This window comes from Varroa destructor, unplaced genomic scaffold (genome assembly GCF_002443255.2).
Source record: "Varroa destructor unplaced genomic scaffold, Vdes_3.0 BEIS01000007.1, whole genome shotgun sequence".
Taxonomy (NCBI): Eukaryota; Metazoa; Arthropoda; class Arachnida; order Mesostigmata; family Varroidae; genus Varroa; species Varroa destructor.
In genome coordinates this window covers 1,259,259-1,276,369 of record NW_019211460.1, presented here as the reverse complement: position 1 = coordinate 1,276,369, position 17,111 = coordinate 1,259,259, and the positions used below count along the sequence as shown (strand labels likewise).

The 17,111-nt window shown below is 38.0% G+C and overlaps 1 protein-coding gene across 7 annotated transcripts; it reads left to right on the top strand.

Moving 5' to 3' along the window:
- Window positions 1-84: 84 nt before the first annotated feature.
- Window positions 85-14,011, top strand: LOC111253666 (uncharacterized). 7 transcript variants are annotated; one of them, XM_086975507.1, is made up of 17 exons: window positions 2,291-2,350; window positions 2,674-2,822; window positions 4,647-4,713; window positions 4,987-5,252; window positions 5,463-5,759; window positions 5,857-5,988; window positions 6,311-6,519; window positions 6,736-7,040; window positions 7,600-7,755; window positions 8,217-8,400; window positions 8,653-8,968; window positions 9,305-9,797; window positions 9,917-10,074; window positions 10,304-10,692; window positions 10,963-11,095; window positions 11,291-11,500; window positions 12,059-14,011. In XM_086975507.1, the coding sequence occupies exons 2-17, from the start codon at window positions 2,718-2,720 to the stop codon at window positions 12,452-12,454; spliced, it is 3,816 nt and encodes a 1,271-aa protein (XP_086831633.1). In that variant the 5' UTR covers window positions 2,291-2,350; window positions 2,674-2,717; the 3' UTR covers window positions 12,455-14,011. The 7 variants fall into 7 exon arrangements, with proteins under 7 accessions (XP_022669129.1, XP_086831629.1, XP_086831628.1 ...); XM_086975506.1 differs by having other exon boundaries at window positions 4,638-4,713; XM_022813394.2 differs by lacking the exon at window positions 2,291-2,350 and adding an exon at window positions 85-259 and having other exon boundaries at window positions 4,638-5,252.
- The last annotated feature ends 3,100 nt before the right edge of the window (window positions 14,012-17,111 follow it).

Here is a 17,111-nt window from a genome sequence, read left to right as displayed (position 1 = left end):
TGAATCGGCAACATGGCCGAATTCCTTTGCCGCCAATCTAGCACGGAATCGGTGGTGGTGAGTGGAATATGTGCACCCTTGCGGTTATTATTATTAGAGTTCGACTTGGTTGTTCGTTGAGAATCAGGGCTTAGTTCTCGTTTAGTTATTGAAATATATGAAATCTTCCAAAAGTGTGCGTTGTGCTCTGTTTAACGTGAATAATTGTTTTGGAATAGTGGTTGAATTCCATGCTTTTTTGAAAGCAGGGCGTTTTCAGGTAGGTTTCTTAGAAACTGTATCGAACTGCCGAATAGTCTAGTAATATTGTTGATAAGAACTGTAACAACGCACAAATTGCTCCGAGATAAATTCGAACGCGAACAACCAATCGCGCCAATTCTCGCGGAAAAGTAATTGGTGAACATCGTATCAGATTCGAGGGGTCTTAGGTTCGAATCCAGGACACGAAAGCCGAATTTTTTGATGAAATTTTTTAACTTTAAATCAAATTTAGAAGCCTACCATAATATTTTTATTCTAATTCGATGCTACTTACAGAATAAAACGTGCTTAATCTAATAGTTGAAATGTAACTTCTATCAAATCGCTGCACCGTGTGGGTGGGAGGTAGCTACCGATGGCGAAGACCAACACTATACAACAGCTTGCAAAACTACTTCAATATTCTTGCGATTTAAGAACGATAGGAGAAAATGTGCTTCTTTAACAAACGCTTTGTGCACGTATAAATCGAGCCATATCCATTATTTCGTCGATTACGAAATAATCTATGCCATACATATGACAATATGTGCTTAGCAGAATCCGTCAGTTGTTTGTTTAGTATCATAAAAGGGAAAACGATTCTTTATGTACAGCATTCGCGACTGCTTATTGTTTTGGCCATTGTCAGTTATAGCCATAGCTGTTACTAAAATATGATGCATGGCATAATTTTTGAGTGTTGGTTAAGCCTAGTTGACTAAAATCAATTTCTTGTGGATGCTGATGGTGCATCATATCACAAACCATTATTGCTAAAACAATCGACTGTAGTTTTTGAACTTTTCGATTTTTTGCTGAACGCATACAGAACATAACATGAGAAATCTAGTTGTTTATGGACAAAATGCTATCTGCGTAAATGGGGTAGAAGTGTTACGTCACCAATTTTCATCGCAGTAATCATTTTTATCTAGCGACGAAGGAACCTCATTGGATAGATAATCGAGTTCTGTACAGGATATGTGTGCAACTTATTTTTTTTTAATCTTAAAGTCAGCATTGATTCAATATCGGCAAAGTGAAATTTATATATGTGAGGTAACAAATGCTTTCCCTTTTGATCGAAGTTACCGTCGGAGTGGAACTACCTTTAGCAGCATATTAGGAATTTGCAATGAATAATCTACAGTTAGCCTTTCTGTTTACCTGGAAATCTAACTATGCGGAACTTGTGTGAAAATAGTGTTCCTATTAACCTTATAACCTTTATTTTTTCCGAAGGCCACCTAGAGATCTAGCCAAGCTTTCATCTTATACGGAGGCTTTGTTACGACACCGTGTCAGAAATTACTCACACATATGCGCCCATAGACCGACTTAAAGAGCAAGTGGCGATTTATTAAAAATAAGTGTCCTTATTGTGGTTGCCTTATTTTATTTATAATGTACCATAAAACAGTCCATCCCACATTCTTGTTTTAGTAGCGGTAAGATAATATTAATATATCTAAAATTGGTCTCAAAAGGACAGGAGACAAGATTAAAGTGGCCTAGCTGCATTACTATGAGATACTGTGAGTGTGATGACTTTTAAAATATGTTTTATCAAGCAGCTCTACGTGTTAATATGCTAAAGTTTTAGTTGCATCGCACAACGTATTATTGGTAGCTCGAATGAATAGTCTGTATAATTAATGTACGTAAGTCTCTTCACGGGAAGGATATCGAATCTTCCTGATACATTGCTCTTGCGAACTCGTGTTCGTAACTGATTTTGTTCGTGAAATTTGATGCATTTCTTTTTTGTTGGTAACCGGAACTTAACGAGACGTTTCGTGATATTTTGACAAGCATATATTTCTCTTCAAGTGTGAAAAACTAGCGTATGTATGAATAAATATAATGATGCACAATCCGAAATTGAAAAGTAAGGTAAAATTGTTGTCCATCAATTGTTTCATTCATATAATACATTTATGAGTTATAATGTACATAGTTTGACTCAGGCGTGAACATAATACTTTAGGTATATCTGACTAACTAATAATGCATTGTATCGCTAATTGACTTTAACAATGATTAGTTTCCAGGTATATTTCCATAAAGATGAGGACTGCCTTAGTGTTTTTTAGAATTCGGTTCAGTTAGTATACGACTATCTCTCTGCTGTTTTGCCGCTTTATATGTATATTAGAGTTGAAAATGTTTATTTGTTGTTTTAAAAAGCAGAACCTAATATCTGATTGTAAAATGTTTCAGGGAAAAAATGAAGAAAATCCTAAATTTGTAAGGAAAATGCTTTGCAAATAAAAGATTTTTGTAGGAATTTGAAAAATCTGACAAGGTTTAGATTCCGATATAGTTTTTTCAAACTGTAATTTTAAACGAGATTTTTTTTCATGTAGATTGTGAACGTAACAGTACGCAGCTACGTTTTTTTTTATTTTTCTTTTTAATAACTTCCAGCGGACACGCAGAAGCCTGGGTAGGCCTCAGGCCTGCGTTACGAGATGGCTTGGCCTCGCGGTCGTCCAAGAAAGCGCACGCCAAATTTTCGCTATTTATCGAACTACGATAGACACGAACTCAATGATCGAGATTCTGCTAGACATACGGTTAGTTTTGCTCATTCACGGTACATGTGTACGCATTATCTTCATGCACATATAATCTCCATCTGTTTCGAACACACATAATAAAGCAAAGAGAAGCCATGTTTAAGATCTCAAACGCCAGCGAGACGTTGTACAGGCCATGTGACAACATTATTCATATTGGTAGCGATTTAGTTATTATGTTCAACCCATTCCTGACTGTAATAGCAACTGCATCAACGTTAAAGAAGCACGTCGAATAACTGTGAATTCTCTTCTAAGTTTTTTGAAAGTGAATATCTTTATTTAATTTGATTTGAATTACTTCCGCATTTGATGAGACAGCCCGATGCACCTACTCCTTTTAGACTCATTGAAGAATCTTTCTATCTTTAACGTACCCTGTGTACTGTACTAGAGGCCCGTACATTAAACTGACATCACATAGCAATCAGTTTCGTATACTGGTTACAAGAATGTAAAAATCGATTCGCTTTCTTGGAGCCATAAGTAGCATCCACATTCGACACTCCTCGTACTGATAAGGATGTTCCAGGATTCGATTCACATTACCAAACTTATTTATTCAATGACTGTGTTAGACAAAAATATTATTAGCCTTTTCCGGGTTCTGTGTTTCGTCGAATCCATCAAATTTGCGTATGGAACCCGGAAAACCGTAGATGTTCATTCGGTTTAAGACGTGTTTGTAAATTATATTCGGATTATCTGATGATACGAACATGCTTTCGTGGAGGACTTTTATCCCATGGATTAGTAGATTTTGCACTTTCCCTCTTCCATTTCTTAATTTCCGTTTATTTAAAGTTTTTGTAAGTTGAGCAACGTCGTGATCGACACTCCAAATGTCCACTTGTGCTTTAGCTGAACAAGTAGCTCTTGAAAAACAACCGTGTTCGCTGAAAGTTTTAAATCCATGCTATCGACGGTTATATATTCAGCAAAAATCTGTTTCTATTCAAACGGGCCAGGCTTACCCTGACTGACTAATTTACAACACGTATACAAACTTAACACATACAAAGACAATACTGAATATTTAGATATGGTAAGATGTCACTACTCAAATCTTTGATACTGTTCAGTTCTTAGGTGAATGCATTGCATTGATGACTGATGATTCATGTTGTTAGATGTTTTATTGTCAAGAAACAGTAGTAGAATTTTTTTAGAAAAAAAAAAGAAGTAGTGTTATAGGCAAATTTTCAACATAAATCGCTTTGTACTCTATAATATTATTTTCGGTGTCGTCACACTAAGCCACTGGGTAAAAGTTCGAACGATTTACTTGCATTTTGAAATTGAACGTTTTTTTGACTCCTGCCGGCAGCTTTAAGCATTGATTTGCTACTTAAGTATGAACAGCGGTTGTTGCATTATAATCCCCTCTCGTGGCTTCTCGCTCTGAGTACTAAAATCTGGGTGCCCGAAACCATTATTTGTTTATACTTCGTGGGAAGATCCTCTTTCTGATTGGCCTTTGTTACCTTTAATATTTCACGCGAGCCTGGTATGACCATTTGTAGATATTAACTTATCTAGGGTATCCATGTGTTTATGTATTGGCTGGGCGTTAATGAAAATTCATTTTTAAAAAGGGCAGTTGGTATCTAAAATCAGGATCACTCAATGGTTGTGAAAATTACCAATGTTTTTCTTGCAATGCACATTTACAAACGCTCGCAAAGCGAAATACGCGCTTTACAAAACTATGTTCCATCTATGTCAACTAAGGTATGACTCTGCGTCTGTTATTGTTCTGTTTTTTTTATCACATTTTGACCTTGTTTACAACTTACTTCATTGCCTCTAAAGCCGTTGCAGGACCAGGAGGAAGATGAAAACATTACACCGCAAATATCGGTGTGTACCTCGACAACGGCAGGAGCAGGTGAATCTACTGAAAACATCACGCCTTCTATAACTGAAACAAATGATTCAGCGTCTGTAAATACCAGCAATAGTCATAGTAAAAACGATAATGATTACGATGATGAAAGGATCGTGGAGACTCCTAAAAGAAAACGAGGTCGTCCTAAAAAAAGCGACACGCTTCGTAAGTTAAAGACAGAGGATCGGATCGCAGGGAACATTACTCGGCCCTGTAGTAAAAGATCATGTTTAAATGACCCCGACATCATTCACGTTTCTATTGAATGTCCAGGGTCAACACAGGGCACTAAAGGAAACAGAGATGAGAATGCAAGAATAAAATTTATTGTTGAGGATAACCACGCTAGTGGCAGTCAGATAACGGCAAGTGAAAGCGATACAGGAGATGGTAAAGGAGATATTGAGATGAATGCAAAAATCGATAAGAAACTGCGACCGACTCATGATATGAATGAAGAACTGAATGACGGAACTCCCAAGTCACAAAACGAATGCGAAGAGAACGGGATATCATTTACCCAGGAGGCTGAGGGTGAGGCAAGTAGTATCCCCGACTAGATTAGGATTCCTGCTTCTGCACGAGATAAATAGCATGTGATAGTATCTATCTAAAACATAAAAAACTTAATTGTATATGTCCATTCAAACGTTAATTAGATATACTTTGTAGCCATTACTTCATCTGTATCCAATATATAACCAGCTACTTTCTTAACGCATTTCTCCTGTCTTCTAATGTGGCTTTAGGATGAGCTGACGTCTGAACAATTTAGGCAATGTTACGCGTCGGATCGTTGTAGGGAAAGAGGTCGAGGCAGTCGAGGTCGGGGAGGAGGCTTTGCCTCCCGAGGAGCGTTTGGGCAGGGTTCTATCCGTAGAATCGGTCGGGGAAGAGGAAAAAATGTTGGCCGTGGACGCGGTAGAGGTCGCGGACGCGGCCGAGGTCGCGGACGAGGCCGTGGCGTAGGAGAACGTCATTTGAGTGTTGAACGTAGTTCCCTAGACGAAGATGAGAAAGTGGCGGGAGAGGCAGGAGGGACTGAGGTTAGTGGAATTGGATGTTAGCCTTACCTGTTTGGTTTGCTCTATAACATATAAAATCTAAATATCTTTAGCCACATGTTTTTCTATATTTTCGCAGAGTTCGCTCGCGAAAGAAGAAGTAGTGGTTCGGCGGAAACCATTGTATTCGACTGAACATCTCAACGCGTTGGAGGGAACTGAAATGCGGTGCTCTATTTGCCCAGATTACTTGACCACTAAAGCAGAGGAGGTATCTTAAGTTAGAAACTATAAACTATTTAATTATCTGTTTATCCCTCTATAAAAGGTGCAAAACATTTTACAGGTTAGATGTTACCCTATTCAAGGAGATCTTACGTACTCTTTTTAATATGTTTCTGCAGAGATGTAGGCGTGACCCACGGACTAGCTTTCAGTGACAGTAATTTCAATTGACAATCACACCTTTGGTGACGAAGTGTCAGGCATCGGGAATAAATTAAACTGCGTCTAACTACAAATAGATTTGGCTTTAATAACAAGTGTTAAATCACAAAAAAATTGCTTTACTTGGTTTAATATTTGCGTCATAGGCAAGGGACCATTTGCTAAAAGTGCATTACAACTGCGCTAGAATGAATAGCCTCGAAGGGTTTACCCCAAAAGAGCTTCGATCAGCGCTGCGTTCAGCGGGTCTTAGTATGGGACCAGGTGCAAGATTTAGGTGCGACTGCGGGATTGAATATGTGAGCAGTGTAACCTTTTCTGTTCACCTGATGAAGTGTTTCGTACATAAGATCAGGTATGATCTGGCTTTATATATTTACAAATTTATATTGTTGCACCATGCTTTTGCTTGGTGAATTTATCATAAATAGCGCCGGGCACATGACTTTGTATTATGTGGCAATTTATACAAAGCGTCGTCTTTTTTGTTGAAGTTCGTATTTGTTTTGTGAAATATGCTTCAAACTTCTATTACATTATGTAATATTTATTATTATTTATTTATTTCAAGTGTAAAAGTTGGTGACGAGGGTGAAACGGATGCGGATGGGGCTTCTGCAAACAACAACGGTGATCTTGAAGAGGATGTCGCTGACGCATCTACCGTTGTAAATGGCAAACGTCGCCGAAAGTCGGCACTGAAAGCTGCCACAACGTTTAGTCGATTGGCAGAAGAGGAACTGGCTGACGAGGATGGCAATTTGCGACATCGATTGAAGCATCGATCGTTGAATGGAAAGACAAAAGATGGTCAATCAGAGGAGGACACCCGCGATCATGAGGGCGATGATCAAGACTACCGATGTAGTAGCTCAGGTAAGTACAGATTAAATGAGGACTCTTATCGGAAGAGCATTCATGAAAGCAAATGCATGCGTTCTGTTTACTTTCCTATATTATCCATGTTTTTCGGCATTATGACCTTAAATATCCTATCTAACATTGATTGGGGTAGCACACAATATTCGTTATATGCGTGCCTTACGTCCAAATAGAAAAAAATGCGTACGTTTGACAATTAGGTTTTCATTAGCTTTCATAAGCGGGGCAGCTGTTACCATACCAAGGTAAAAATGCTTTGGCGTGATTCCAACAGAATATTCTGACAGAATTAGGAAAGTAATGCAAAACCTTGATATTTGGGGAGGGGGGGCATTTATCGATACTCAGATAGTCTGCGTGAGGTCAATTCATAGTACGTTCTACAAGTGTGTTTAGAACTTAGAAATTAACTCATAAGCTTGGTCTAGATATCGGGCCAATAGAAGCACAGCGTAAATATGCAAGATTTATTCTAACATGAAAATCAGATGTCGATTAAATATTTGCTTTGTAATATAGCACAGCTTGTCATTTTGATCGTTACATAAAAAAGCATCGGACGAACCTGAAGAAGATGGTGGAGCTAGCAGTGATAGTTCTGATTTTGACGAGACCAGCAGCTTGGCAGATTCCCAAAAGAGGTCAGGCACAACGAAGGAAGCAAAAGGAGGAGCGAAATGTTTGGACATTTTGCTGAACAAGTTTAAAGGTTCGTTTTTATTTGTCATGACCGTTTGGCTGTGCTCAAAGTGTATGTAAACGCATCAAAAAGAGTCAGAAATTTATTTATTTCAAAAAAAAAGACAACTTACAGTTAAGGCAAGTGTTACTGGCATGTAAAAGTGAACAATAAGAGAGGTAGGTACATAGCTATAGTGTAATATGGAGTATAAAAGCTATACTAATTTACTCTGATTTTATTTCGCTCAAAAATTTACTTTTGGGTCTACAAATATTCCGAAAATATTGCGTGATAACACAACTCGAAATCTATTTTTAGTATCTCATCAAAAATATATTTATAAATCGCTGTGCTTTTGGAGAAGTTTTAGAAGATATGGATGCGTTCGGAAGTTTTTAGCCTTCTGTAATAATTAGACTTTGGACAACACTTCCGTTTGTATCTAGACTTTCGCCTCAGTTTATAACTTTTGTAATCTATAATGGTAGGCAAGTATCGTGAACCAATACCGGTTCCTATATCCGACGAGATCCGGTCGGGGTGGCGTCACAGCTTAGCGCTTCATGGCAGAATCACGTGTAAAGACTGTCGTGTGCAGTATACCACGTTAGGTGGCATGGAATACCACTACCAGAGATGCAATAAATTGGAATATGGTTATAAATGTCTCAAGTAAGCTGATTGTAACATTGATACCTTATGTTAAATTAAAGTCTTTACAAGAAAAAAGGATTATAATTATCTCAAATCTTGCATTTATTGACATTTTATTGAAATAATTTAGAAAAAAAAAACACTTCATTTTCCTAAAAGCCGTTTGCAAAGCGCAATTCCAAATACAATTTTCTGCATGAAATGTCTCGGAATAATGTATTGAATTAAATGTGAGAAGCTCGCTTACCGTCTGCTTTATTCATTTTGCAGATGTTCGATATATTTTCCTCGTAGTGGTAACCGTGCTCTTCTATCGCATATGAAAATATGCCTTGATGCACACACTGTCGGATTGGAATCATACCCCTGTGCAGAATATATAAGAGTGACTTCGGCCACCCGAAAGCACAGTCAAAGTCCTCAAGACTTTAAAGAATTCTCGAAGCATCACTACGAAGCTCCTCATGTTACAAAAGTAGTCCATCCAGCGTGGAAATATGAACGCGCAATGTGGCCACACATTGAGCCACAAGAGGCGGATCAGTACCTTACTGCGATGACGACCTCACCGCTAATAACTATCAAGGTATGTTTCGAAGTAAAAGCTGTCTTCTGTTCACCACAAGAACAAAAGAGCGACGAAGGCACTTCGAATACGAAAGCTGATCATAGCGAATGCGCAACTCATAACAAAGTTCAACTGAACCTATCACTAAATGTACCTAAACACGACCTTTAACTTATATTTCATCCTGAAAACAATATACACTCAACCCTAGTAAATCCATAAGCTAGAATCTGGAAGCGGTATCAGAAATGTAAAAATTACTTTTACTTAATTAAAGTGAACCCACCATTCATTTAAAATAAATATTGAGCCTTAAGTGCTGTCACATTTATCAAAACGTGTATTTTTTTTTAGAAACACGGAAGTTGTAGCGAAAATGCTGCTCAGAAGCTACTAGAACTTCATGAATCGTACAGCGACCCGGAAAGTGAGCATGATACAATTTATGTAGGTGGCGCCGTTTGGGCAGTAAAATGGGTACCACTACCCAAACTGACCCACGTCAAATCTAGAAAGAGCAATACGAACACACCAAGTTTAAATGAAGCCAGTGCCAATAGAACGGAAGCAAACGAAGTGCAACCGGGTAACGACGATGAGGATTGCGAAACCGACTCTGATGATGTTCCAGATTGTCTATGCTCTGAGCGGATAGGTCGCTCTGAGGAGTTCCTGCTCACTGTTAGCCACTCAAAAGGAAGTCAAGTGGAACTGATGCAGCTAAATAAAGCTGGACTCATGATCATGGAAAATCAACTGTCGAAAGGCTCTTTGTCATTATGGGCAGTTTCAGTGCACAATGGCGTAGTCCAGAAATCGCGCAACAGCGAACCTGAAAATGTAAAAGGTACGGTCAATTTGTTCCTGAGACACGTTGCTGAAAATATTATTAATGAGGCTTGACATTGGCTTCGCATTATATATTACTAAAAATGTACAACGTTCTACTACTTGTTGTCAATCTAGAAATTAATCAGGACGGGCAGCAAAAACCAAACCGATATTCAAGAGTTCGCCGTTGTTACACAATTTGTCACGGCTGGGGCTTCGTTGCACGGGCGGAGTTCTGTCCATCGAGAGCATACAATGAGAACCGGCTTGGGTTACTTGCGGTTACTTCTCAGGTAAGCATCAATGTTAATATGTCGGGGCCATTCATATAAACAATTTTCATTCTGACTGGACTTTTTCATAATTTAACAACATCATTGATATCAACCTTGGTTCAAAAGCAATTTTCTATGATTTTTATCTGTTCCGCTGGTGCACAAAGACCCTCCATCGTTTTTCTGCTTTATGTATTTTATTGATCTGTAAATTCAAGACTCATACCTAATAGTTCGTGTATTTCAGGCCGGCTTTGTTCGTATTTTAGCACTACCACATCCTACCGCGGCCAACGACGGCGCTTTCTACCGAGACCCAATTCCTGTGGCAATTCTTGAACCGGCAGAAATGTCAGGTTCTTTGTGTGTCGCCTGGGATCCGCTTCGCGATCACGGTCATATACTGGTGGGATATGCAAACGGTAACGTTGATCTGTTCACCTTGCGACAGCGTACGCTTCTAGTCACGGAAGACGAAGCATTTGAACCGTCTAAACGCCTCGGTAGCCACGGCCTGTCTGTTAGTTCGGTGCAATGGCATTTTCTCGCTGACCGAAGGGTGGCTGTCAGTGCTGGCTTCGATAACAACATTAGCATTTGGGACATTGATTCGGGAGCATTGCTTGGAAGATATTCGTGAGTGGTATTTGACGATACTTTAAATTTGTTACAGCTGTCGTCTTCTAGCAATAGATGTCATAGTAGTGTAATCTCAGGTTTCGTCTCCATCTGTCCTAGAGGATAAAAAATAGTCTTAATGTTAATTTAGGTCAATTGCGAAACCCAATTATGAGGCCCTCTCTGTAATGTTTTTTAGTTAATCACAACATTAATAAAATGTTATGTATGCCATCGAGAACTTCCCAAAATATTTCTACATTGAATTTTACTAATTTACTTTCGCAGACGTTTGGTGTGTCGCGATATGCGTACGTTCCAGTTCTTACCATCAATCATCGCATCATACGAAGAATCAGTAACGCCATCTCCTTGCGTCGCCGTCTACGAAAGTGGTGCCTACAAACGATCAGAGAGCACGGTTAGTTAGCTTCAGAGAATTAACATACTGATGAAAAATGATGGCGTGTAATCGGTTGTTAGTGGATTAAAATTTTAAAACTTTAAGAATCTTCTTACTTACTTTTAATTATCAGTGTAAATATACGAATATATTAGCTGAAAGCTATTTTGCGCGAATATAAACGAAAAATTGTTTTGCAAATTTGTCTTGAAGATTTTGGCGTACACTGCTGGGACTTGTCTCGGTTTGGACGTAAATCATTGGAGGCATATGGTTGCTATGACCGACACCGCTGGGCTGGTTACCTTGGCTTGGGTAACGAACACAGGAAAGCTACGCAATTTTCGAAACCGTGGATTGCAAGTAGTCTTATTTCAAGCACGTCAAACCTTTCCTGAAGGCGTTGACACAGTCAGCGAAGAAGTAGGTGTTATTGGTCTCTATTTCATCTGGATTAATGATAACATTCAAATAGAATTAAAATCTGTTAGCGGAGTGATTTTGCAGTACTTGAAGTCGTTTTAATGCTGAACTCAATGCAATTTGAAAAAAGGTTACTTTGCTTAAGTCAGCCTTCCTTTAAGATACATAAAGTTATTTATTATATATATATATATATATATATATATATATATATATATATATATAAGAGTTTTCCATTAAATATGCTGCGTAATAATATAATAATAACAACTGCATATATATATAATTAATCACGAGGCTTGTGCATGGTACTTTACAAGTGAAACGGAAGTTTATCATTTAAGTTCAGTGTAACATTATGCCTTTGTTTTTTAAACCTATTCAATTTATTTAATAAACTTTACTGTTGATTTATTCTAACTGACAACTATGCTCGATTTTAATTGATTGATACATAGCTAGTTCACATTGGTCTGTACGGGAAGTTTAATTAAGAACTGAGCTCAGAATAAGAAACGATTATATACTTACTTCTGACACTGATATCTGCTTGAACAGGTGGCCCACGGTGTGGGGACAGTAGAGTTTCGCGACTTCTCGCCATCATGGAAATTTCCAGTTCCGCCAAACTCCGTCGAAGTGTCACCTCCAGCTCGTCTGGAGTACCCCTTAAACTCCGTGCTTTCTGTCGCCTTCAATCCCAATTATCCGACGAGCGATCACCTTGTAGTATCCGGATTACGATGTGGGATTGTTCGAGTATCAAGGGTTGATTATAGCACAAGTTCGAAAGTGAACAATAGTCTATCAGTACCTATTAACGACCCAACCATCCAGTGTCGAATCGGCTGGAAAGGAAATCTCACTGGCAAAAAAGGGAAAAAGCAGAAGGCGACGGCTGAAGTTGCAGCATTAGTAGCGCCATCTACCTCGGCAGCATCAACAGCGAGATAATGCGCTCAAAAGCATATGTAGCAACGTCTACAACAGATTCGAATGTGTCTGAGTCCAGATTGTTATCGCCGTTTTACCGTTCTGTGCTTTAATCTCTTATTGTCAGTGATTCTTTCCGCTGAGGCGAGTGAAGACGCTCCGCCAATCCTGTAATGTGTATTTTCTTTGAATCATATTGAACGTGTTAGTGAGGTTAAACGATGTGGATAACACGTGGTTTTCAGACGATCATTGCTGCGTTGCTGCGTTAATTTGGTACCTATCCTGCAAAGGATAAGTTGACAGCGGTTCCATAATATATAATGACCCACTTTATTTAAAAGTTTAGTAAGTTAGAGTATAGAGTAGTAGCTGGACTGGAATCGCCTGTTGACAATAGTAGGCGTTCAATGGTTACACACGCATATTGTAAGCGATATCGCAAGTCGTTGATAGGAGTACCGCACTTCATCGATACTGAACGTTTGCAGTGGCGATTTTCGGTTGTCGCCATAGTAATGCCGTGTTTTTTACAATTATTTTATATTCGTTTGCTTTCACTGCTTACGTATTTATGAGTGACGACTTGAATTCATGGTCACTGCAATTGCAAACAGGTTTCATGCGTTCAAATCACTAGAATGTGATCACTCGACGTAAGTGCCAGGGCACAACGATCTCACTTGACCAATAGGGTAATTGGTTAGCCTTTTCTGGAACAAAGAATACAGCCGCTGCAAACTCTAATTTTATCTGCCCTGATGCGATAGATTTACCCACATGATGGCCTGATTAATGAACCGGCTCCATCTTAAAGAGAATTATTACGGGATTGCATTGATATAAATAATAAGAATTTCAATGGATGTCTTCAAAGATAAGTCTCCTTTTTTCACCTCATTATAGGAGGCATTCGACATCTAGTTTCTTATAATCATTTTTTACTGGGCGATTTAGTACTTTATCGCGACAAGCATCACACTATAGGCTCCAAGCTTCGTGCGCTCTATCCCATTATTTAAAGTAAGTAACGTTATTTTTTAAAATTCAACTCAAGACCCCTCTGGCATTTTATTGCCTCTATCATCCTCCAATTTCTCATGTTCCTATAGCGCCCATTTCTGTGACGAGGCCAGACAAATAAACGTTTGAAAGATGTTACATAGTGGGTTGAAATAAAACACCTCTAGTATTTGACCACTAGGCACAAAGAATACATATATTTTTGTGCCTAGTGGCCTTCACAACTGGATGATGTCTTACTATGAGCTTACTTGTTCCCAAACATATACTTTCCGCTAAGGTGACTGATGCAGAATGACTGATATCTCTTATGCTATAAAGGAATGAGCCGTGTCAACTATCATAAGCGGATCGGCTATGTGTAACCCTTTTTTTCCGTATAGACGTAATACTTAATTGCACCGCACTCTCCTACTAGTCACCATACATAATGTAAAAACAGATAGAAGCCATTTAAGGGGTGAGCAAACGGTGCCAGCACTGGCAAGCGTATACCGAATATGTATATAGATTTGTGTATAGGTAATAAAGGATCTTTGGTGTTATTCCAATGGGTATCATTTTAGCCTTTGTATATATATGTTAGGAGTACGCTATACATATAAGGAATTGGATGTACGGAATTTACTAGACACTTCATACCTAAATACATGAAGCCGAAATTACATAAATGAGGGTGGTGTGTCCTTTCCTATTTATTTGCAATTCCAGTACACGAGATGGTTATAATTCACGAACACAAGCGTCCATCAGCGCCTTCATGAGTATACATGGCTTCTAGCTTATCCTATTTGCAAATATTGTTTTTTTTTTCTAAAAATGTTTTTTCTAAAAAAACAAAATGCCGAAATTGTGTATTTGATGTGCTGTGGAATCGATAATCACTAACAGTTGTTTTGAAATTATGCTAAAAAACAGCAATGAAATATTTTGAGAAAGGGGTACTATGAGTTGCGTGTTATGTAGTACGACACATTAGCCACGGTCATGTTGAAGCATGTTATATCGAATTCCGTTTAGCACGATACCGGAAAACACAGAGAGGGAAACCCAGAAGTAATAATAATAATTACTAAATTGCCGGAAATTTAAAAAATATATGGAACTATAGACATGTATGGAGTATCGACCAGCTAGGCTGTCGTTAATTATTTGTATAGTGTCGAAGAAAGAACTTATTTATTATATCTCTCGTGAATATTTTTTAACGAAAAGTCTTGTTTCTAATCAATTATTCTTTGTATTTTTATTTTCGACTTAAGTGACATTATTTTCACCTTTATAAAGCGCTAACTATACGCAGACAATCTTATCTTAAGCGGGCCTTCTAATACGCATGAGGACCGTCGGGACCGTAGGTAATGTGCTTCGATGGCAAAACGATGTAATTAATTCTGTTTCCAAATATATTTGGAAAATTTTCTTGTGCCCACAGGTTAGGCATCGCGATATCAAAACGTTATTCACATGGTCCAACCAATGCAATACCTGGGTTTTACTATAACATCAATTTCGGGCTTCAGCATACAAATTATATGAACAATATAAAGGATCGTTACACTAAAGTAATCACTTCTCCCATTGTCTAACTATTAAATATTCTAGATTTTATAGCAGTTTTCTTAAAAGTCCAGTTTTATCGAGAAAAACTGCTTTGAATTTCGGCGGCTTCCTTTAAACATATCAAAAAGCTTGAGAAATATCAATTCCAATTTAATCAGCTCGTAGTACGAAGGTGCAATATAAGCCAAGAATTCATATGCCTTAAACCTAGCTTCTGTAATAGTCCAGATATGCTTGTTTATTAAACAATCGTTGCTCCCAAAAGAAGACCTAGTATAATATCGGCTGGAAGGACTAAAAACCGCAAGAATAAGTATGTTTACGCAGATAATGTGTAAAGCACAGAGAAAGCAGAGATATTTGATCAAAATTTTGCACGCAGCTGATGTTCTGTTTGAGATAAAGTGAAAATGTAAAATAATATCACTCGGCTTGTAGTTCCTCACAACTTTTAGGTTTGGACTCACTCCACACTATAATAGAAGCGGTTTAGTGGGCGTAATCGGCCTCATAGCCAGACGACTTCCGTCAGCTGCGTTTGGTTCTCTCGTTAACGTGCAGGTAGTCTTTTATGAGAGAAATCTATATAAAGACATATTATGCAGATCTCCGGACCTCAACTCGCCGCTTTTTATACCGGCATTGTCACCATATTGGTCACCAACAGGACGAGATATATCAAATTTAAAAGTTTATGTTCAAAGTCCAATACTAATATTAAATCTTACTTCAAACTGCTGGCTCCCAGCTCGAGACGAGGTGATTGTGTTTTGAACTTAGACCTTTACATGTTTCGGAATTAAGTAGACAAATTCGTTATTACAGCACCATTACGGGAAAGCGGGTCGATTTGAAATGCGACAAGTGTATGGGCATTCAGAAAACATGTATCGTTTCTCATAGTATGATTAAATTTGAGAGCTAATTAAAAGCTTTGAGTCAACAATTGGGTGTTTGGTAGTAATATTAATTCTTTGCAGTGTAACCATGGGTGTGTGGACATGAGGCTACGCTAGACAATTGTTTTATTTGTTACAAAAATTTGCATACATAGTAGTCACCTTGACTTAAGATTAACAAAACATGATTGATTAAATAATTCACTGACATTAGTAAAGATTCTAGTACGCGTTTACGACACGAGGATTTGATTTTTTTTCTCTCATGTTTCTTCTCTTTTTCATGGAGTAGTTTTAGTCATCTGAGCGGTCAAGTGCTTAGCGAAACCGATCTTTGTAAACCTTTATAAATAGCTTATAAATAAAATAAGAACGGCTTTTGTTGAATAACGACGAATAGCATGGCATAAACCTATTTGCCTTGATGATTTACTCTTCTCGTAATTGTAACTATGAACAAACTGGATGTTGGGCAAACGTCGCCACGTCTGTCTTCTTTTAAAGGCTGCACCAATAAAAATAGTAAACTTTTTAATTAAAAAGGTGTTCATAACATATAGCAAGAATATGGAAATTTTGCCTTTAACTTGACCTACATTGACGACTGCTTTTTGGCTACTACTGCACATAATATTTTACTATCACTGAACAACAAATAAAAAAACTGGTTGAATCGTGTGAGATAGGATATTTATTTATCCAACCACATATCTCAATTTTAAGATTAGATATACATATAACTTTTAAAAATATTCAAAGCCTTCCCATATTACAAAGTCAGGATTATTTCAATGAGAGATTAATCCGCTTTCTTGATAAAAGCATAAAAGGTTGGAGTTACCCCTATTTTTGTAAATTGAATCACTAGCCACAAACTGCCATGATTTGCAACGTCAACATACATATTTATAAATCTGCCTCCGTTTTGATATAAAGTATCCTTCATTATAAGCACCAGTAATAGATAATGTAGCATGCGAAACATATCAACGTTCACCGTGAGAGCATGAGTCCATATTTAACTAGCATTAGATCATAGTTCCTCTCATCGTATCCTCTTAGACGACTAAAATACAAAGCGGTCAAGTGATTACAAAAAATGCTTTTTCGCGGTTGTGTGCCCAACAGCAAATGTTTTTATACAATTTAAAGCAATGGCGAGACTATTCTATTCTAGCTGTCCCTTATATAAC

Coding starts and splice junctions, on each gene's coding strand:
- LOC111253666 (XM_022813394.2), top strand. CDS start 2,718: ATGGCTTGGCCTCGCGGTCGTCCAAGAAAGCGCACGCCAAATTTTCGC. Junction 5,253..5,462: donor CCCAGGAGGCTGAGGGTGAG/GCAAGTAGTATC, acceptor ATGTGGCTTTAG/GATGAGCTGACGTCTGAACA. Junction 9,798..9,916: donor CGAACCTGAAAATGTAAAAG/GTACGGTCAATT, acceptor TTGTCAATCTAG/AAATTAATCAGGACGGGCAG.